The sequence below is a fragment of the Solanum stenotomum genome, unplaced genomic scaffold (genome assembly GCF_019186545.1).
Source record: "Solanum stenotomum isolate F172 unplaced genomic scaffold, ASM1918654v1 scaffold23673, whole genome shotgun sequence".
Lineage (NCBI taxonomy): Eukaryota > Viridiplantae > Streptophyta > Magnoliopsida > Solanales > Solanaceae > Solanum > Solanum stenotomum.
The window spans coordinates 178,430-201,001 of NW_026027624.1; the positions used below are offsets into that span (position 1 = coordinate 178,430).

Genomic DNA, 22,572 nt, shown 5'->3' on the forward strand with positions numbered 1-22,572 from the left:
AATAGGACTTATTTGTAAATATGTAGAGACTTGCAATTTTTATTTGCATCTTAGCCCTTAGGTGTGTAGTATAAATAGAGAGACACTCATTTGTAACACAATCAAGCAAGAATCAAACAAATCTTCCAAGTCTTGAGCAATACAAAAACCTTCTCTAGCAATTCTCTTATGTCTTTCCTAAATCCAACATTCCTTAGCGATCTAGTGTCAAAAAAGCTTACTTGAGCTTGCAAGATCTTGAAAGATTCATTTTATGGCTCTAGCACTCCCACCATGAGACATAAAAGCAAAAGAGCGAGTTGTCAAGTGCCGCATGGTGTGCTTAGTAGAAGTCCAAGTCATGACAAAAAAGATGTATTTAGAAGATCAAGTTTGTATTTTTGTTGTCTTATAGATTCCTTGTGAGATTAAATGACAAAGGAAGAGGAGTACTATCAATGCGCTCACTTTTGTAAGTAAGGGTGACTCCCAGTTTTGAGTGGTGTCAATTTTATATCAATATACATACATGTTACCATCCTAAAACATTCACAATAACCTTTAGTTTGAAATTGACTAGTAGGATAGGGGGGGGGGGGGGGGGGGNAGGGGTATGAGCTAGAGAAATAGGTAAAATGGAGAGTTTGATAAGAGATAACTTGCATGAAGGACCACATTAGCTCATTACCTTGCACCATGGATAAGTTGAAAGCATGAAAATCTCCATTTGTCATTTCATGTATGTTTCTTGCATTGGAGAATGGTTTCAGGGGAAATTCACTCCAATGAGAAGCAGTTTTATAGTATGGGGAATTCTCCTTATCTCTTTTCTGATAAAAGAAGAGGAAATTTTTTAGAATTTTCCCATAGGATAAAACTACTTTAACATCTTTCTGTAATTTTGGCATTCCGGGTGGTTGTTAAGTTGTTAACAATTTGGTTCTTCATATTTAATCAAGGAAGCAAGGCGAGTTTAGATGTGAATTAGCCTTCACTTAAATGTTAAAAACCACATAGGATATGACTGGTCGAACAAAACCTTGAAGAGTTTGTTGTGGACACTTCCCGAACATGTTCAACTTCTGTGTTACTTTTAGGTCTTCCATTGACTCAACCAATTTGTTTTTCTATCCAGTTCCAAAAAAAGTGGGAAGGAAGGGGGGGGGGGGGNGGGGGGGGGGGGGGTTGGTATGTTTATTTGATCTAATATTTTGTTTTTGAGTCTACAATGATGTTTAGGCTGTTGCATGTAACTTTAGATTAGAAGGCAACACATCTGTTCTGAATTTACTCTATTTATATATGTATATGTTATTCAATCCTTCATTTAGCTGGAGGGTCTCCTCACAGGAACATCGCGTTGGGGAGAGTTTGGTGAAGGTGGACTTTTGTGGGGAGAATGTAATGCTAGACAGCAGGAATGGTTGGATGGCAATCCTATCGATGAGCTTTTATTCAAGGTTTGGCTTCACATCGTTTCATTGCTTGTGACCCTCATTACTTCAGTTACATGCAAAGTAATGAAAATTTCAGGTAAAAGAGCTTTATGGTCTCGATGATGACATTCCATTCAGAAATGTCACTGTTGTTTCAGAAAATAGGCCCCGTCCTTTACACCTTGGAACTGCCACACAAATTGGTAATGATTATACTTTGTTTAATTCAGTTACATTCTGTCATTATGTGGTGGTGTCACCCTAGGCTGAAACATCTGTTTCCGGGGTTTGTTACCTTTAGGTGCTATTCCAACCGAAGGGATTCCATGTTTGTTAAAGGTGTTGCTTCCTCCACATTGCAGTGGTCTACCAGTCCTGTAAGTGAGCATTGTTTTACTGCAAACAATTGTCTGCCCTTACTGCATGGAGTTCTCTCTGTTTCTTTCTAGAGCCCCAGCTCCCGTAAACCAGCAGTAATTGTTTTGTACCTGTGCTGCTATAGTTTTTGCTCCACCTAGCTGCCATTTCAATAATCCTTGTCTTAGCCACAGAATTATCAAAAGATGTGGGATCACTGTTCTTTACAGCAGCATTATACAATTGACTGTATTTGTTTTCCAGATATTGAGAACCTGTAGCTCCTTAAGAACTCATATTTGTGTATCCGAGCTGGAACTTGTGTTAATGTTGTATAGAGGTCCACCCGTATAGGCAATTCACGGTCTCTGAAAATTTACAGGTTCTATTATTTTCATGATTTAGCTCAACAGGTGACTTCGGGGGGGTGGGGTTGGGGTGGGGGTGGGGGTGGGGGTGAGAGAGTGAGAGATGACCATTAAGATTGAGGAGGAGAAGAATGCATGGGGTTCAATGAATTAATCTGTGGTCTGGGTGTTTTAGTTAGAGAAGAAAAAGAAATAATATTCCTTTCTGTTTTTCTGTGGAATCTTTTTTTGTTTGTTTAATTTGCCATAAAGTAATGGTTATCATTAAGTTTTTACATGGATGTGATCTCCGATTTATTCTGGAGATCACTTTGTGTCATACCACACAACTCTTTGCCTAGTTTGCATAGCCTCTGTTCCCACACTTGTAACTCTTTCTCCTTGCTCCCATCCATGGTAATAGTGACAAGTCACTCCTATCCATTGACAAACTTTTGAAGTTACTTGCTAAACACCTGACTAGTAGCTTACTCCTTCGACATAAGCCGATTATATAGTCTGCACATGTTGGTATGGGATAGTGTACTTTATTTTAAATTTTGAATTGTTCCAAAAGACTTTTTCTATTCGTAATGTGGTTATGGAAATACTTCAAAGGAACAGAATTAGTTCTTGTATTTGTTACACCCCCAAATCATGTGGTCATTAGATAAACACTGTGTCGGTTAAGTAGATTTTGTCCAAGCTATAAAAGAGCTGTAACCCCTAAGCAGCACAGACGAAAATGGGGTATTCCTTCTGATTTTGTAGCTTAATTTAAGACATGTGGCTAATTTCAGTCAGGTCTCATTATATCACTGTATTTCCCAACAACATACCTAGTGAAATCCCACGAGTGGGGTCTGGCCGTCTGGGGAGGGTAGTATGCGCACAGGCCTTTCGCTGTATTTCCCATTTAGTATTTTCTTAGAAAAAAGTTTTCTGGTGGATAACTTCCTCTTCTTTCAGCAGTTAGACCTTCTGAATACTGAATTTTGTTTCAATGCTACTTTGAAGTGATTATATAATCTTCATGATAGTTCACTTATTTCTTTATAACATTTATCTATTTGTCTATCTTGTATAATTTTTTTTTCTTATTTTTGCATTTGATGTTGTTCTGGTATTTGTTGTGTCCGTGATATTATCTCTATCAGGTATATTAGGGATCTTCTTTTAAATCCACCAGCCTATGAGATTTCTTCAGACATTCAAGGTGAGAAATATATTGTAGATGTTCATGCATCCCTCACTTGTTCATGATGACAATCATTTTACTAACTACATCATAGATTTGATCAATTTTAAGATCATATTGACAGCTTTAACTTTCTTGTTTTTGTCGTATCATAGTGAGTGAAGTTTCATTGTTTGGTTTCTTCCTTTTATTTTCAGTAAGGTAAATAATTTTATTAATAACGAGACAATGTATACAAGTAGTATCCCAAAGGTAGACAAGAGGGAGTTGCTCGGATGGTAAGCACCCTTCACTTCTAGCCCTAAGGTTGTGAGTTCAAGTCACCAACGGAGCAAAAAGGTGGGAGCTCCAAGGGAAGGGTAGAAAAAAAAGGTATACCCAAAAGTAGAGATTTACATCAAAATATGAATTTCTATGAACGACGCCCAATCTTCTGTACGAACTGAAACCTCATGTGTGTACCAAAAGATAACTAGGAGTGAAAGTGTTCCTTAAGTGTGTGTTGTTATTCTCTATCCCCTGGAAAGCTTTCGTATTTCTTTCCTTCAACAGGACCCACATGAGTGCTAGTAGGGAAACATTGCAGGCTCTTTGACTTGTCTTCGTCCTTTTATCTTTGTATTAGATTTCTACTGGCTGTCTAAATCCTTCAAATGCATCTTTGTATTGGATTTCTACTGGCTGTCTAAATCCTTCAAATGCACTCAATTGGTAACACAATGCTTCTCTTCTTGATGGAGATCTGCTCCATGATTCAATTGATAAATTTCGGTCTTTCTGGTTATTAATGGGCCTGTTACGAGCTCTATCACATCTAGGGCTGCAATCAGCTGAGATCGCTTGACTGCATTACCGGCAGTGGTCTGCTTGACAGAATTCTGCACCACGATTTAATCAATAAATCACATCCTCTTGACTATTGATAGCCAATTATGAGGCATCACATTTTGTGTTGCATCCAAGCTAAGGCAGCTTGATTGCTGCTTAAGCTGGGTTGTCTCAAGTAAGTGCTTTCTTTCTGTTCAGCTCATTTAACTTCTGCGCATTAAATTGAGCTTACATACTTGGCTTCGGTGAGCTGATATCACCTATTAAGATTTCTATTAACATATATATGGTTAATAAGATATTTCTTTTTAAAAATATTTTCGTTATTTTGTTCAAACAAAAACTGGTTCATGGACATTGCATAGATATTCTCCTTATTGTTCTCTGTTAACACCTCCTTCGTGCTCCCTACCACTCATTTTGAACCCCCTTCTCTCTATCTTTTCATCCCTTCCCGTCACTGCCACAACCTATGTGTTAAGAAGTCCCACATCGGTAGAGGGATGGGAAATTGGTCTCCTTATATGGACTTGGACAAACCTCCCCTCATGAGCTAGCTTTTGGGGTTGAGTTAGGCCTAGGTGCCATATCTTTTTTTTTTTTTTGATTTGCACCGGGTGTCCGAGTCTCTTTGAGACCCGACTAATCCCGGGGGTGCACAGGCCCTCGGCAAGGAGTTTCCCGCAAGTGCACCACGGTTAATTCAGGTTTTACCCAGTCCGATGGCCCTCAGAAATTGTTTGCACCCAGTGGGTTTCGAACTTGAGACCTTGAAAGGGAGCAAACCCCAAGGCTCAAGTCAATTGCCAGCAGGCCAACCCCTGAGGGTTCCTAGGTGCCATATCTTTACATGGTATCAGAGCTAGACCCATTCCAAGTTGTTGTTCACTGATGTTGGGCCCCCATTTAGAAGTGTTCATGCTCCAGTTGAGGTTTGGGCGTGCGGGGGAGTGTTAAGAAGTCCCACATCGGTAGAGGGATGGGAAGTTGGTCTCCTTATATAGACTTGGACAAACCTCCCCTCATGAGTTAACTTTTGGGGTTGAGTTAGGCCCAAGTGCCATAGCTTTACACTATGCAAATATTACAACCCAAGCAATGACTATGACCACTGCCTTCTGTTCCACCTCTAACCTATGGCCTTCAGACTGCCCTTTCATTTCATCTCATCTCGTCTCTTTTTCAAACTACCAGGAAGCTCCGAGTTTAGGTCGTTAGGACTGGTCTTTCTACAGCCCCAACCCTACCCTTTCTCTCACACACTGTTTAGGTCTAGATGATTGCACCACTTCAAATGATTTAGGCATTTGATCAATAGTTCCTACTTTACTCACTCAAAGAATAATGTTCTTCTTTTCTCTTGCATAGGTGGACCTCGATTATGGGGTTTTCCAAGTACATTCTCTAAAAAGAAATTCTCAAAAAAAAAGAAATCTCAAAAATATATTTTCTGTAAAGAGAGTTGTAATTAACTTTATGTTGTTTGTCATTCTTATCATGTGTTGAATCCATAATAATTATAGTATTTTTTGCCTCCCTATCTCCTCTTTCCCTCTGTCTCTCTGTCTCTCTCTCTTTATTTCAGATTTCCTGTGCAAATAGCACAATTGTAACAAACTTCAGATCTAGTAAAGTTTCGGGATTGTGAAAAATCATTTCTGTTATAAAGAATTACTTCCTTTATAGGCGGAAAGTCACTGTGTACAAGTGGGCCAAGTGGTTTACTGAAAGTGGAGAACCTACATAAAAACATGGTTCTCCCCAAAAGGATCCAATCATTTATGCTAATTAGGGCCTTATGGAGTGCACGAAATTTAATGAACACAAAAGTTTGTCCTAATGTGCACAAAAGTTATTGAAGATCATATTTTACTGAAATTGTTCTCTTATTTAGTTATTTATATTTGAAGCAAACATGTGGAGCATGTTTTTTTCTCTATTCTCTATTAACTTACAAATATCTTTTGCTACTAGCTTGGAAATAAAAGTTGATGTCAATAAGAAGCTCCACACTGTCACAGTTTGCTAGTGAAGTTAAGATCAAGTTGTAAGCTTTGAGATTTGATTTGAGTTACAGGTCTCCTAAAGCACAAGGGGTTGGTGGACTTTGAGATAAAACGAGATGTTGAGAAAATGACTAATTTTTCCTAATTTGGGCAATGCCCAACTAGTTCATTAGGGATATGTCGCGTAGGCAAACTTACTTTAGGTCTTGTTTGCCATCTTTTTAGTGTGTCAAGAGCTTTGTTAGGAGAAAGTGTAGGGAATCTCTAGTAACAGATAAATCCTTATCTGCAAAAGACAAAGCTGTTTAGTATTGGAATGAAATTCTTCACATTGAGCTGAGTTGAAAGATTCACAGAGCTGACTCAGTTAGTATGGGATCGGCGTAGTTGCTACTGTTTTCTTTTGCCACGATTGGGGGGGGGGGGGGGGGGGNGGGGGGGGGAGTGATTTTTTTTGTGCCAGGCAATTTCTTGAAGTGTCATATATGGCTAATATGTCTTCCTTATTTCTTGTCTTCAGTGCTTATAACAAACACAATGAATTTTTCCTTACTAATATGTTTCATTTGCTTTTGCAGAGGCATGCAGACTTATGATGAGCGTCACATGTTCAATTCCTGATTTTACTTGTATTTCATCTGCAAAGGTTGCATTTCATTATTCAATTTATTCTCACTGCAAAATTTATCTATTCTGTTCATATGCTGTAACAATTTTTTTCTTCTTAACTAGTAAAGTTGCGTTATGTTATTTTAGTATTATTTCTTGTCTGAAATAAGTGCCTACATTTTATTGCTGATGCGTATAAACTCTAAGGCTGAGATTTTAATGACTGGTTAATTCTCTCTTTTCCCAGTTCAAAAGTGAATGAATTGGTAGCTAGTTAGAGCTTAATGTTGGAGTTTCGGAGGCCTTTTGTGTACCGACATTATTTTGTCTGAACTCATCACATGGTTCCTGTCGTATGGTCATCTTTGTGATACAGATAAGATTGATTTGTCTTGTCGAATTTTTTTTTATCTCTGGACTAGGAAACATCACTCTCTTGTAATGACATAAAACAGTCATCACTCTTTTGTAATGACTGTTAACTCTTTGATCCTAGCATAGATTTTTATGTACTAGCAGAGCTAACAGTCATCACTCTTGTAATTTTTGCACCTTATGCATCTTATGCCTTTTTAATGATAACACCTTACTTCAATAAAAGAAGAGGAACATCATAAAACAGATGATTGCTATGAATTTCTTCTATAAATCACGACTTTTGGGAGATATATTAAGTCCATGAATTCTGTCTACTATTCTGAACTTGTCATCAGATTAGCAGCATTGCTACTTCTGTCTACTATTCATTCTATAGATCATTGGTTCTGGTATTATGTCATGTGTTTTGAGTTTCAAACCTTGTGCTAGGTAGGAAAACTTCAGTTATATAAAAGAGCAATTCTCTTCCTCAAGCTGCTTTCCCTTCCCAAACAATTCTTAGCTTTCTGTGCTTCAGTTTGTAAGCATTACTGTTGCGATTTTTGTTATCTATTTACAGCTGGTCAAGCTGCTTGAGTTGAGGGAGGCAAATCACGTAGAGTTCTGCAAAATAAAGAGCATGGTCGAAGAGATACTGCAGTTGTATAGAAATTCAGAACTTCGTGCTATTGTAGAGTTACTGATGGATCCTACTTGGGTGGCAACTGGGTTGAAAGTTGATTTTGATACACTAGTAAGTGATGTTGGGGTGTTTATTCCACTTCCAATTACAAAGACTTCCTGTACAGTTTAATATTGAGTGGTGCATAAAGAGCAATTATCTCGTGCAGTCCAGTTTAGGATAGGTGGACAGGAATCATTCAGCTTTTTTCTTTTTTAAATCTTTTTTTTTCCTTTTTCCTTTTCTTGAAAATGCTTTTGCATTGTATGGGCTTGGAGATCAAAGATGACAGTGTGGAGCTACTCTAACCGTCTAGCAAGAATGTATCTTGTTAATTGAATGATTCCTGTATAAGTTTTTAAATTTCTTCTTACATTGTAAAAGCATGGTTACTTTTTATACCTGGCGAGAACCTTTTATGCCAACCCTATCATAACTCTAGGTGCTCGATAGAATGTCTAGGCATGAAGATCATCAAAAGAGTTGAGGAAATACTAAATTGTGATACTTCTTTAGATGGACATACTCTTTTATAGCTTATGCATAGACTAACAACAATTAGAGGTGTGTAATAATTGTTCAGTATACTAGAATTATAAACTTTGTTGATCATAATTTAGCTTCCTGGTGGTAAGGCACATGCATATGCCTCTTGTTTTTTCTGTAATTCTCTCTCTTGTAGGGTTTATACTGATTTTAGTTTTCGCCTTTTTTAGTTTGGTCCATGCACCAGGTGCTCTTCGTATCTGCTCATGTATTGACTAATTTGACTTAGATTTGTTTTCGCCAATTCTTTCAAAAGGTGCTTTGATTGTAGATCTGATTAAATTTAACCCCTTGTTACTTCAGGTAAATGAATGTGGAAAGATTTCTTGTAGAATCAGTGAAATAATATCCGTACATGGTGAAAGTGATCAAAAGATTAGTTCCTATCCTATCATCCCAAATGATTTCTTTGAAGATATGGAGTTGTTGTGGAAAGGCCGTGTCAAGAGGATCCATTTGGAGGACGCATATGCAGAAGTAGAAAAGGCTGCGGATGCTTTATCTTTAGCTGTGAGTCTCTTATCATCCCAAATAATAATTCCTATCCTATCATCCCTAATAATAATTCTAATGATTTACAAGTTGTGCATCTGGTGCTTTAGTACTCTTCTTGATAGCTAAAATATACATTGCTTTTTCTATATAGTTTTGTATACTGCTTTGGCTGGTTGACTAACCAGATTGAAATTCTGAGTCTGAGACAAATGATCTATAAAAATAATTTTTTTGGAGAAGTAGTTATAATTGCTCCAGGCAAATAGATCTTGAACTATAGAAGTTCGATCTGTACTTTATAGAAGCAACCATGCAAGTCAGTTCCAAGACTGGCAGCCAAATCGAAAAAGAAAAAAAATAAAGAAGAAAGAGACACAAAAATCTGAAATTAATGAACTTAACAACCAATCTCCCAAATATTTAAGTGGTCTTCCATTCTGTTTCTAGATAACAGAAGATTTCCTGCCTATTATTTCAAGAATAAGGGCCACGATGGCCCCACTTGGAGGAACTAAAGGGGAGATTTTGTATGCTCGAGAGCATGGAGCTGTATGGTTTAAGGGAAAGCGATTTGTACCAACTGTTTGGGCTGGAACCGCTGGAGAAGAACAAATTAAGCATCTCAGACCTGCTCTAGATTCAAAGGGGAAGAAGGTTGGAGAAGAATGGTTCACTACAATGAGGGTGGAAGATGCAATAGCTAGGTTCTTTGCTTACATTGAGGCCAATTTGTGATTCTTACAAGGAAATACTTTCTTTGGTAAAAAAATGTTTGGATCTCTTTCGCAGGTATCACGAGGCAAGTGCTAAGGCAAAGTCAAGGGTCTTGGAATTGCTAAGGGGACTTTCTTCAGAATTACTATCTAAGATCAATATCCTTATCTTTGCATCTGTCTTGAATGTGATAGCAAAGTCATTATTTTCTCATGTGAGGTTAGTGACAGAAACCTACTGCTTATCTGAAAAAACAGTTTCTTACCTTCCTTAAGGGGTTGCTTCTTTTTTTCCCGCCTTTGGGGGGTGGGTGGCACTTCTGCAATTTATGGTTTGTTGACTCAAATTGCCTAAGAGTGTACTCATCTTTTTACATTTAATCTGTTTCCATTCCTTGCATGTGTATTTGCAACTGGATCATGAATCTATATAATCTGGAAGGTTCCTTTTCAAAAATATGACATTGCACTGATGAACAACTTAATCCTTACTTCTCTACACAAAGAATCGTAGTGACTGCTATAAGCCATAACAGAATTTTGTGACATCAAAGCTATTTCATCTATTGCATAATATGGACAGAATGAGCTTGTACCTTGTTGTTCTGAATTCTGTTAAGCTGATGTGCTAGTGAAGAATCAGGGGAAGTGGGAGGAGAAGGATAGGTCATTGCCTATCCTAACACAATGGTGCACAAAATTCGAAAGGGACGTAACTGAGTACTGTCATGTCTTTTAGAGAGATTTTGTTCCAGATGCTAAACTGTTGCTGTATTTTTTGGTTACACATGAAATACCATTGTGTTTTGAGGACCACATGACTTTGTAGAGAACGATGTTGCATAAATAAGAGTACGGTTAGTGCCTGTTTAGTTGATATATAAAACTTATTACTTGTGTTAAGTCCCACATTGGTTAAGAGAATGAGTTAGGGTTCCTTATATGGTCTTGACAATCCTCCCCTCATGAGCAAGCATTTTGGGTTGAGTTAGACCCAAAGTCTATTTCTTCATGGTAGCAGAGCCGAACCCATCAATCCTTGCTGTTGTGTTTCTCATTGTCGATCCATTGTGTTATGTTATCCACTCTCCTATTTGTCCAGTCCGTAGGTGGGTGTCAAAGTCCTATGTTGGTTTTGGGCGATTTTCATGAGCTAGCTTTTTGGGGTTGAGTTATGCTCAAGGTCTATTTATTTCTCAACTTGGGTAAAGAAGATAAAAAAGTAAACCTTTTAAGTCACATTGGATTTTCTCTAAATTACATGTTTTAGCTCCAGGCTGCAGCAAGGAACTAATGAAAGCTAAGTTGTACTAGTCTGTGGTACTAGCTGGATCTATTTCATAGATTTGTAAAAACTTATTAGTGCATGTGGAGTGAATTTAGGATATAGATGGGGCTTTCTTGAATTCTCTCTAGGTGTTCTGTTATATTCTGTCGGTTCTTTATATTGGATGTGTCATAAAATTTTCTCATCAGTGCCCAATAGCTGAAGCCTTTTCATTTTGAAGAATTGTATATGAATGTGCTCAGAGCTCTGCATTATTTTTCACTCACTCGTTTACCTTTCCCGTGATTTGAGCTCATAATCTTAATCTTGGTTTCTTTTCAGTGAAGGGAGAAGAAGAAATTGGATTTTCCCAACAATCACACAATTTAACAAATGTCAGGTAATCTTCAGGATATTTGCTTCTTTGACAATTTCTAAATATTAGTACCTCCACAACTTGGTATAGACTTAACACGTCACACATCTCCACCAGATGACTTTAAAAACTTCACAAATACATTTTCAGAATTTGGTTGTGGCGACTGGTGCACTAGTGTCTGTTATATTTTCCTATTAATCCCAAAAGTGGGGTCTTGGGAGGGTAAGATGTATGCATACCTTACCCTATTTTTATGGGGTAGAGAAGTTGTTTTGGATAGACCCTCGACTTTAAAAGAGAGGTTATTCGGAGAAGGGTTGCAAGAAGGAAAAAGTGACAATAAAACATGAAGATACGAAGCAAAATGGAGCAACAAATAGCAAAAAACACATTGAAGAACAAGAAATTACGTGATTACTAGATACTACTACTATTAAAGAAGAGAAGACGAGGCTAGCCCCTCGTCTCTCCCACCTAACAGGCAACAGTTGCTACCTACTAACTTTCTACGCTAATCCTTGACGTTCACACCTTCCTATGTATGGTCATATCCTTAGCAAGTTGAAGTTGTCATATCTCGTCTAATCACCTTCCTCCGATTATTTTTGACCTACCTCTATCTCTCTCAACTTCTATTACAACCAACCTCTCACACCTCCTAATTGGCGCATCCGCACACCTTCTCTTCACATGCTCTAACCATCTCAGCTTCGCTTACCTTAGTTTGTCTGTTGTGGAGTCCACTCCCAACTTGCCCCATAGTAACTTCATTTCTTATCATGTCTCTCCTAATTTGTCCACACAGGTGTTAGTGGAAAGCTTAGACGAGGAGAATAAGAGGAAAGAGAGAGGTATAAGACAACAAAGAAGGAAACAAAGCTAGCGGTCATGATGGCTAAATCAGAAGCTTTTGAGCACTTGTATTAAGAGCTCGAGGGCAAGGGTGGGGATGGAAAGCTGTATAGGCTTGCCAAGATGAGAGAGAAGAGGGTTTGTGACCATGACTAAGTGAAGTGCATCAAAGACAAAGATGGTTAAGTGCCGCAAGAAGAGGCACATTAGACAAAGATGGCAAACATATTTCCACTAGCTCTTGAATGAAGTAGTGGACATGGATATCATGTTGGAGGAGTTAGAGCACTCCGTGAGTCATGGAGATATTGGGTATTGTAGGTGTATACAGGTTGAAGAGGTTAAGAGGGCTATTCGTAAGATGAGAAGGGGAAGAGCAACTAGGCCAGTCGAGATACCAATAGAGTTTTGGAAGAACACGAGTAGACAAGTATAGAGTGGATGACTGAGTTGCTTAATGCCATTTCCCAAACAGTTGAAATGCCAAAAGAATGGAGATTGAGTACAATGGTGTGATTGTACAAGAACAAAGGTGATATTCAACATTGCAACAAATATTAGGGTATCAAGCTACCACTCATACTATGAAAGTTTGGGGAAGGGTGGTCGAAAATAAGGATGAGTAGGCATGTATTTATATCTGAAAACCTAATCGAATCTATGTTAGGACGGTCGACTAAAGAAGTCATCCGTCTTGGAAGGAGATTGTTGGAGTAGTATATAGACAAGAAGCGAGACTTATACATAGTGTTTATCAACCTAGAAAAGGTGTACAATGTCCCTAGGGAGGTCTTCTAGATGCTTAGAGGGTAAAGGTACCCATGGGCTACATTTGGGTCATTAAGGACATGTACGATGGAGCTAAGACTCGGATTAGAATAGTGGGAGGGGACTCCAAACACTTTTCTGTCATAATGAGGTTGTACCAAAGGTCAACCCTTAGCCCATCCCTATTTTCCTTAGTGATGGAAGAATTGACACGGAGATTCAAAAGGAGATGTTGTGGTGTGTGTTATTTGCAAATGACATAGTACTGATAGATGAGACTCGCGGTTGAGTTAATGATTGCCTGGAAGTTTGGAGATAGATCCTAGAACCTAAAGATTTCAAATTAAGCAAGACAAACAAAGAACCTCGAGTGCAAGTTCAATGACGTAACGCATGAGTCGGTGGTGGAAGTGAAGATTGATGCACAAGTCATACTCAAAAGAGGAAGCTTCAAGTACCTTGGGTCCATAATCCACGGAAATGGGGAGATTAATGATGATGTCAAACGTAGTATTGGAGTGAGGTGGGCAAAATGGAGGAGAATGTGCGATAAGATTGTGTCATCAAGGCTTAAGGGTAAGTTTTACAAAGTGGTAGCCTTCTTGGCTAACACTTTTCATTGGACCTCTCCATTCTGCTATAAACCCCATTGTGCCCACCTGCGATACCCCTAAACCCTCTCTAGTTTCTTCCGTGATGCAGTTAATTGTTGTAGCCCACAACATGCAACACACTGAGGTAAGAGACAAAGTCTGCTCAAATTCTTCTAAGAAGAAGGATTATGGTTCGAATAAAAATGATGAAGGTGATCAAGGGGAGAAGTCCAAGGGACACATGATAATTTTTGAAGAGCCTATGCCCTTACATATGGAAGAACCTCTCTCAGAAAAGGAAATGAAAGATAGAGCCACAATATGGGTGCAGTCTAACGTTCTTGAATTCAGCAGGAGGTTTGGAGCAGCTTTCGAGGGATGTGATAAAATAGCCTTTGAATTACTCATGAAGATAGACCAAAAGAGAGGCTACTTAGAGATAAAAAAAAAAAAAAAGAGGCTACCAAGAGGGAAAACAACCAGCATAGTGTCCCCAAGGAGCTAAGAAACTTAGAATTTCACATGAACTTTAAAAGACGGGGAACCTAGAGGCAGAGGGAGAACAACACCTCTTAGACTTAAATGAAAATCAATATTATTTCTTGGAAGGTAAGGGGGCTGAATGGGGGGAGCAAAAGGAGTCTTATTAGGAGTTTAACTAATCAATAGGGGGCTGACATCTCTGTCTTTGTAGAGACAAAGCTGAGGGGAGTTGACAATGCTTTATTCAAAGAGGTGTGGTATAATAGTTGGATGGGCGAGTTCCACTTAGATGCAGTGGGTAGAAGTGGAGGGATTGTAGTGATGTGGGACAAAAGGTATTGGAAGGGGGAGCTAATAGGGATTGCTGGTCAGATGCTTACATGTAAACTAGAAGGTGTTGTACATAATCTCAATTGGTTTTTAAGTACAGTTTATGCTGACTGCAACCAATAATAAGAAGGCAACTGTGCGGGGGGGGGGGACATGAATTAGAAATTTGATGGACCATGGGTGGTGTGTGGCAACTTCAATGTTACAAGATTTTCAAACAAAAGAACTGGCAGCCATTGCCTGTCTGGAGAAATGACGGAGTTCATTGACTGGATCAACGAGATGGAGTTATTTGATCCTCCTTTATTTGGAGGATCTTATACTTGGAGAAGGGGTGAGAACCACACAACAACCTCCAGAATTGACAGATTCCTCTACTCTAATCATTGGCAAGAATTGTTCCCGTAAATTAGACAAAGTGTGCTCCCGAGAGTAGGCTCTGATCATAGTCCAATAGCTCTAAATTATGGAAAAATAAATCTCAAGAAGACTTATTTTAAGTTTGAGCAATGGTGGATGAAGGTGGAAGAGTTTAGAGAAAAAGTAAAAGAACGGTGGGCATCCTTCACTGTAAATGGAACAACTTCCTATAGGCTGAAAACAAAACTAAAGCTACTTAAAGGGAAATTAAAGGAATGTGAGCCGGAAAATAGAGGCAACTGGAAACATAGAAAGGAGGATGTGCTAAACCAGATTGCTAGCCTTGAAACAATCCAGGAGCTGAGAACACTTAATGAGGAGGGGAGTTTACACAAAGCTCAGTTATTCAATGAGTTTGCAGAAATTTCCCAGAATGAGGAAATAGCGTGGAGACAAAGGTTTAGGGTACAATGGCTCAAGCAAGGAGATAAAAATACCATATACTTCCACAGAATGGCTACATCACATAGAAGATTCAATACAATCAAGAAGTTAGAAGTGGAAGGTGTGACTGTTCTCGAACCAGAGGTGATCAAACAACAAGTTGTAAGCTTTTATCAGAAATTTTACAAGGAATCAAAACAATGGAGGCCACATTTTAATCTCCAAGGGAGTTAAAGCATTAGTGTTGAGGAAAAAGGGTGGCTACAAAGACAATTTGAGGAAGACGAAGTCTTTGAGACACTCAAGTTGTGTTCCAGTGACAAGGCCCCGGGCCCGAATGGCTTCCCGATGAGTTTTTATCAAAACTTCGGGGAAATGCTTAAGGAAGACATATTGAGCACCTTGAGGCAATTCCATGACCATCAAGTGTTTGAGAAGAACCTAAATGCAACCTATGTGGCATTGATCCCCAAGAAGGTGGGAGTTATGGAACTGAGAGATTTCAGACCTATAAGCAAGTGGATCGATTATTGCATAAAAACTGTTAGGTTCTCCATTTTAGTGAATGGAGAACTTGTTGATTTTTTCCCATCAGAAAGGGGTCTAAGGCAGGGAGACCCACTCTCTCCTTTTCTTTTCATCCTAGCCATGAAGGGATATAATAGTATGATGAGAGTAGCTACCCAAAACAATTCGTTAAAAGGCTTCAAGGTCCGCAACTCTTCAGGAAGAGAAATGCAGATTTGTCATCTGCTTTATGCTGATGACACAATTATTTTCTGTGAAGCCAAGGCTGAACAGGTTGCCTTTATAAGAATGACTTTGGTGGTTTTTGAAGCAGTCTCAGGTTTATCAGTAAATTGGAGGAAAATCAGCATCTTTACGATTAAAGAAGTCCCTCAACTTCAGAGCCTAGCAAGGATATTGGGATGTAAAGTAGAACATCTTCCCACTACTTACTTGCGCATGCCATTGGGGCACAATCATAAGGAGCTATTTGGGATGGCATAATTGAAAAGGTAGAGAAGAAATTGGCCAATTGGAAAGCTCAGTATATCTCTTTGGGAGGGAGTCACTTTAATAAACTCTGTGTTGGACACTTTTCCAACTTATGTTATGTCTTTATTCCCTATGCCTGCCAAAGTGGAAGAAAGACTTGACAAATTGAGAAGAGATTTCTTGTGGAAAGGGAATAAAGAAGGGAAGGGTTTGCATTTAGTCAAATGGCAGACTGCACAGTTACATAAACAATCTGGTGGACTTGGAATCAGAAACTCGGGGTTGCAGAATAGATGTCTCCTGTCAAAATGGCTATGGAGGTTCAACACCAAGGAAGAAGCACTGTGGAGGGAGGTGATAGTCAACAAGTACGGGTTGAATGGAAATTGGGTCTCCAACTCTATGAATAGCACTTATGGGGTGTCAGCTTGGAGAACAATAAGAAATTTGTGGCTTGACTAGAAACATAGTCTACAAGGTGGGAAATGGGATGAAAATCCTATTCTGGAAAGAGAATTGGAATGGAAATGAGGCACTGATGGTCTTATTTCCTGACCTATTCTCCCTGTGTACCAATCCGAAAGAAACAGTGGCTGAGGTATGGTCTATTCATGGATGGAATGTTGTGTTTAGAAGGCATTTAAATGACTGGGAGATTGGGAGAGTGGCTGAGCTATTACATGTTCTCAATGGTTTCAATTGGTTATTAGTAGAAAAAAATTCTATCATATGGAAACACTCTAGAGATAGAAGCCTTTATGTTAACAAGCTATATATTAAGGAGGGGAAGGAGCATCCAGGTGGTAAGCTTGGCCCCTGGAAGCAAATTTGGAGGAACAAGGTGCCAACCAAGGTAAAGTGTTTCTCCTGGCTGGTTGCCAGAAGAGCATGCTCCACTCATGAGAAATTGAAAAGGAGGGGTTTCTATATTGCCTCTTGGTGCTCTCTATGTAATGAGACTGAGGAAACCAACAACCATTTGTTCCTCCATTGCAAAGTGACAACACAATTGTGGAACCCTTTTTGGGGACTAACACATACAGAATTGATTATGCCTGAGCATACAATAGATCTACTTAGTTGTTGGATCAGCAGAGGGTGGAAAAAATCTTAGAAAAAGTGGAGTAATACCATCATGCATTTGGTGGTCTATTTGGAAAGAAAGAAATAGCAGATGCTATGATAACAAGGCTAATTCAATAGAGAAAGTCAAATGAAACTGCTTGACTACTTTTTATTTTTGGTGTAAAGAGGAAGGGATAGAAGAAGCTGCACAAATTTTGGATTTTATAGGCACTTTGTTATCTATTAGCCTTTTTGTTTTTTCTCTTGTTGGAAACCAATTTTTGGAGGTCTCCAGCATATCCTTAATGCTGATGAATACAACATCATCTTTATCAAAAAAAAAAAGATACTAGCAGAAAGGTTAAGGAGAGTGATCAGTAAGCTTGTGAATAAACACCAAATGGCCTTCATAAAAGGTAGGCAAATTATTGATGCAACACTTATAGCAAGTGAGTGTGTGGACACCAGAGTCAAAGGAGATGATCCAAGAAATATGTGCAAGCTGGACATAAAGAAGGCTTATGATCATGTCAATTTGGGCTTCGTGATCAAGATTCGAAAACAGATGGGTTTCGGGGAGAAATAGCTGAAGTGGATCGACTATTGCATAAAAATTGTTAGATTCTCCATGTTAGTGAATGGAGAAGTTTTTTCCCATCAGAAAGGGGGTCTAAGGCAGGGAGACCCACTCTCTCCTTTCCTTTTCATCCTAGCCATGGAGGGCTATAATAGTATATGATGAGAGTAGCTGTCCAAAACAATTGGTTAAAAGGTTTCAAGGTCAACAACTCTTCAGGTTGGGAAATGTAGATTTGTCATCTGCTAGCAGATGACACAATTATTTTATGTGAAAGCAAGGCTGAACAGGTTTCCTTTAAAAGAATGACTTTGGTGGTTTTTGAAGCAGTCTCTGGTTTATCAATTAATTGGAGGAAAAGCATCATCTTTCCAATTAAAGAAGTCCCTCAACTTCAGAGCCTGGCAAGGATATTGGGTGTAAAGTAGAACAACTTCCCACTACTTACTTGGGCATGCCATTGGGGCACAAACATAAGGAGCTAGAAATTTGGGGTGGCATAATTGAAAAGATAGTGAAGAAATTGTCCAATTGGAAAGCTTAGTATATCTCTTTGGGCGGGAGAGTCACTTTAATAAACTCTGTGTTCCAACTTACGTTATGCCTTTATTCCCTATGCCTGCCAAAGTGGAAGAAAGACTTGACAAACTAAGAAGAGATTTCTTTTGGAAAGGGAATAAAGAAGGGAAGGGTTTGCATTTAGTCAAATGGCAGACTGCACAGTTACATAAACAATCTGATGGACTTGGAATCAGAAACTTGGGGTTGCAGAATAGATGCCTCTTGTCAAAATGGCAATGGAGGTTCAACACTGAGGAACAAACACTGTGGAGGGAGGTGATAGTCAACAAGTAGGGGTTGAATGGAAATTGGATCTCCAACTCTGTGAATAACCCTTATGGGGTGTCAGCTTGGAGAACATGGATGGAATATTGTGTTTAGAAGACATTTAAATGACGGGGAGATTGGGAGAGTGACTGAGCTATTACATGTTCTGAACGGGTTCAATGGGTTATCGGCATAAAAAGATTCTATCATATGGAAACACACTAGAGATGGAAGCCTTTCTGTTAACAAGCTATATATTAAGGAGGTGAAGGAGCATACAGGTGGTAAGCTTGGCCCCTGGAAACAGATTTTGGAGGAACAAGGTGCCAATCAAGATAAAGTGTTTCTCTTGGTTGGTTGCCAGAAGAGCATGCTCCACTCATGAGAAATTGAAAAGGAGGGGTTTCTATATTGCCTCTTGCAGAGTGAGAACACAATTGTGGAACCCTTTTTGGGGACTAACACATACAGAATTGATTATGCCTGAGCATACAATAGATCTACTTAGTTGTTGGATCAGCAGAGGGTGGAGAAAATCTTAGAAAAAGTGGAGTAATACCATCATGCATTTGGTGGTCTATTTGGAAAGAAAGAAATAGCAGATGCTATGATAACAAGGCTAATTCAATAGAGAAAGTCAAATGAAACTGCTTGACTACTTTTTATTTTTGGTGTAAAGAGGAAGGGATAGAAGAAGCTGCTCAAATTTTGGATTTTATAGGCACTTTGTAATCTATTTGCCTTTTTGTTTTTTCTCTTGTTGGAAACCAATTTTTGGAGGTCTCCAGCATATCCTTAATGCTGAGGAATAGAACATTATCTTTCTCAAAAAAAATATTATCTGTGTAACCACTACTCCCCTTTGCCACCAACTTCTCTCCAATCTCCTGAGCTTTGGCCTCCGTCAGGCCCTCCCATCTAATCCTTGGCTGGTTTCATATGTGGAGAAAAATATGACATGGATTACAAACCTTATCCTGATCTTATTTAATGGGGAAAGTCTTCATATTTTTATCTGTTATTCATGTGATCCAATTACATGCCATTAAAATGCAGGACACAGAGGCACTTGAGGGAACTGAGGGAATGAAGATAATTGGTCTATCTCCTTATTGGTTTGATGCAGCACGGGGGACTGGTGTACAGAATACAGTAGATATGCAGTCCATGTTTCTTTTAACAGGTCCAAATGGTGGGGGTAAATCAAGCTTGCTGCGATCATTGTGTGCAGCTGCATTGCTAGGAATGTGTGGGTTCATGGTTCCAGCTGAATCGGCTGTCATTCCTCATTTTGACTCAATTATGCTGCATATGAAATCATATGATAGTCCTGCTGATGGAAAAAGTTCATTTCAGGTAATATGTTTTATATTCTTGATTTGTAGCATATATGGTTTTCTTCTTGTCCTGTTTGCTAGAAACCTAGTAATTTATCTGCAAATAAAACAAGAAATGGATGCTGTATCATGATTCTTGCTGCGATTGTTGCAGATAAGCATTTTACTTTTTGCTTGCATTTGCTTGTTGTAGATGATTTTTGCTTGTAAGACTACTTGTATTTGATTGCAATCCATAGTCAGGAGGGATACACAATTCCATGAGTGGTTTTCATTAGACATTTGGCACAACTGATCTTCTTATCCTCTCCATCCCAAAAAGTGGATCGAGTATAGTGGATGTTTAACAAGAACGTTGTGCCTGTCTTGACGAAAGAATCTTTAGTACATAGCAGTTCTACTGTGGTTATTATGGTAAAAAGCCAATCTCTCTTCTGGTTATCTTATTGGTTCTTATTTTGGAGTGTTCTTCCTTTGCATCGTTCTCTTGGATTAATCTGTAGGTGATAATGATGTAAGTTCCACTTCTATCATATGTTTTTTCTGAGAGTGAAGCTATTTCATTCGTTTGTGTATAATAATCTTGACTCTAGGTGTTGGTGTTTCTATTTATCATTTTTCACTTTTCCTTGCTGACATAGTAGAGTCTCATGGCATTTTGAAGGCAACATTATGACTCTTAATTGTCTAACATGCCTCAGATTGAAATGTCTGAAATTCGGTCTCTGATTACTGGTGCCACTTCAAGCAGTCTTGTACTTATAGATGAAATATGTCGAGGAACAGAAACAGCAAAAGGGACATGTATTGCTGGAAGTGTCATAGAAACCCTGGACGCAATTGGCTGTTTGGGAATTGTATCAACCCACTTGCATGGAATTTTTGATTTACCCCTGAAAATCAAGAAGACCGTGTATAAAGCAATGGGAGCTGAGTATGTTGATGGTCAACCAATACCAACTTGGAAACTCATTGATGGGGTCTGTAAAGAGAGTCTAGCATTTGAAACCGCTCAGAGAGAAGGAATTCCAGAAATATTAATCCAAAGAGCAGAAGAATTGTATAATTCAGCTTACGGGAATCAGATACCAAGGAAGAAAGACCAAATAAGACCTCTTTGTTCAGATATTGACCTCAATAGCACAGATAATAGCTCTGACCAATTAAATGGTACAAGACAAATAGCTTTGGAATCTAGCACAAAGTTGATGCATCGAATGGGAATTTCAAGCAAGAAACTTGAAGATGCTATCTGTCTTATCTGTGAGAAGAAGTTAATTGAGCTGTATAAAATGAAAAATCCTTCAGAAATGGCAATGGTGAATTGTGTTCTTATTGCTGCCAGGGAACAGCCGGCTCCATCAACAATTGGTGCTTCAAGTGTCTATATAATGTTAAGACCTGACAAAAAGTTGTATGTTGGACAGGTACATCTTTTCCTTTTTCCAGTTTGAGTCTTAAAGTGCATACTTTGTCTAATCAATTTTTTTATGTGATTTAATTGTATTGAGATGCTTAACGAGTTGGAGAACGCCTGCACATTTTGCATGCCATGCAGAATTGAGCCTTTGTAAAAAATTGTTTTGCTACTTGAGCATCTGGAGAATAACTGAATTAAGTGTTCTATTTTCAGTTTCTTTTTCCGAAATGTTTTTTTAAAAGTTGTGGAGGTAATTATGTTCAAAGTTATTTTGAGATAAATGGCCAATAGACGGACATTATTGTTGTTATACAAATGAAGTCTATGGGCACATCAGTGCAAACACCAGTCTTCATTTCAGTTAGTTGGAGCTGTTACTTCCTTTGACATATTATATCTTAACGTTCTTCTTTCTTATTATATGTACAGACTGATGATCTTGAGGGCAGAGTCCGTGCCCATCGCTTGAAGGAGGGAATGGAAAATGCATCATTCCTATATTTCTTAGTCTCTGGCAAGAGCATCGCCTGCCAATTGGAAACTCTTCTTATAAATCAACTTCCTAGTTATGGTTTTCAGCTAACAAACGTTGCTGATGGTAAGCATCGTAATTTTGGCACAACCAATCTCTCCCCAGAACCTTCAACCGCGCTTAGATGAACTCATCAGTCTGTTCTGGAAGAGTTCAAAGTTGGTGTATAAAAATTGTATTAGTTTTTGAAAATTTTCAAAGGATGAGTAATTCAACTTTCAGTGGCTGCAGCAATTTTGGGTTAGTTTTAGCTTCTCCACCTGTAACTCTCATCATCACCTGTGAAAACTAAGGGTTAATTTATGCCTTATTTTGATTTAGCTATGAGTAACACTTTGATACCTAAGTATGAGTGTCCTGACAAAGATGTGGTTTAACCGCTAATGAAGTGAGTGAAAATTATGAGAGACGACTACAACAATATTATTACTGGATATCTGCCATGCTATCGTTTTGGCCTCGGAAAATCCTTGCGTTTGGCTCTGCCATACTCCAGATGATTTGATAATTAAGTTGTCCTAACAAATTGTTGTTGCTTAGGATAATAGATTGAAAAAATGTGATCTCTATTACGGTTTACCATAAGGTATTTAGATCACTCGTTATCATGTCGGATATTTATAATGATTAGCGTATGTAACTTAAAATCTTCTCTAAGAAAAGCAAGTTCTCTTTGTGTTTTTAATTAATAAATGATTTGATTTAATTTATTGGACAATGTTTACATGTTTTGATTTATTTTTTAATTGAAATTGGGTTGGTGGCCCATTTTATTAAGGGCAAAC

At 38.6% G+C, this 22,572-nt stretch overlaps 1 protein-coding gene across 6 annotated transcripts in view; it reads left to right on the forward strand.

The window, feature by feature from the left end:
• The window catches only part of LOC125851237 (DNA mismatch repair protein MSH1, mitochondrial), a 40,176-nt gene extending 18,069 nt beyond the window's left edge, over nt 1-22,107 (forward strand). For 5 of the 6 annotated variants that reach the window (XM_049531012.1, XM_049531013.1, XM_049531016.1 and 2 more), the window contains 13 exons: nt 1,330-1,439; nt 1,513-1,618; nt 1,717-1,792; nt 3,277-3,335; nt 6,730-6,797; nt 7,698-7,871; nt 8,649-8,855; nt 9,288-9,544; nt 9,630-9,773; nt 11,163-11,220; nt 19,555-19,854; nt 20,537-21,262; nt 21,685-22,107. In XM_049531012.1, coding sequence (XP_049386969.1) covers nt 1,330-1,439; nt 1,513-1,618; nt 1,717-1,792; nt 3,277-3,335; nt 6,730-6,797; nt 7,698-7,871; nt 8,649-8,855; nt 9,288-9,544; nt 9,630-9,773; nt 11,163-11,220; nt 19,555-19,854; nt 20,537-21,262; nt 21,685-21,915 — 2,516 coding nt within the window. In that variant the 3' untranslated portion in view covers nt 21,916-22,107. The remainder of the gene's footprint in view (nt 1-1,329; nt 1,440-1,512; nt 1,619-1,716; nt 1,793-3,276; nt 3,336-6,729; nt 6,798-7,697; nt 7,872-8,648; nt 8,856-9,287; nt 9,545-9,629; nt 9,774-11,162; nt 11,221-19,554; nt 19,855-20,536; nt 21,263-21,684) is intronic. The other variant, XM_049531014.1, reaches the window with a different exon arrangement.
• The last annotated feature ends 465 nt before the right edge of the window (nt 22,108-22,572 follow it).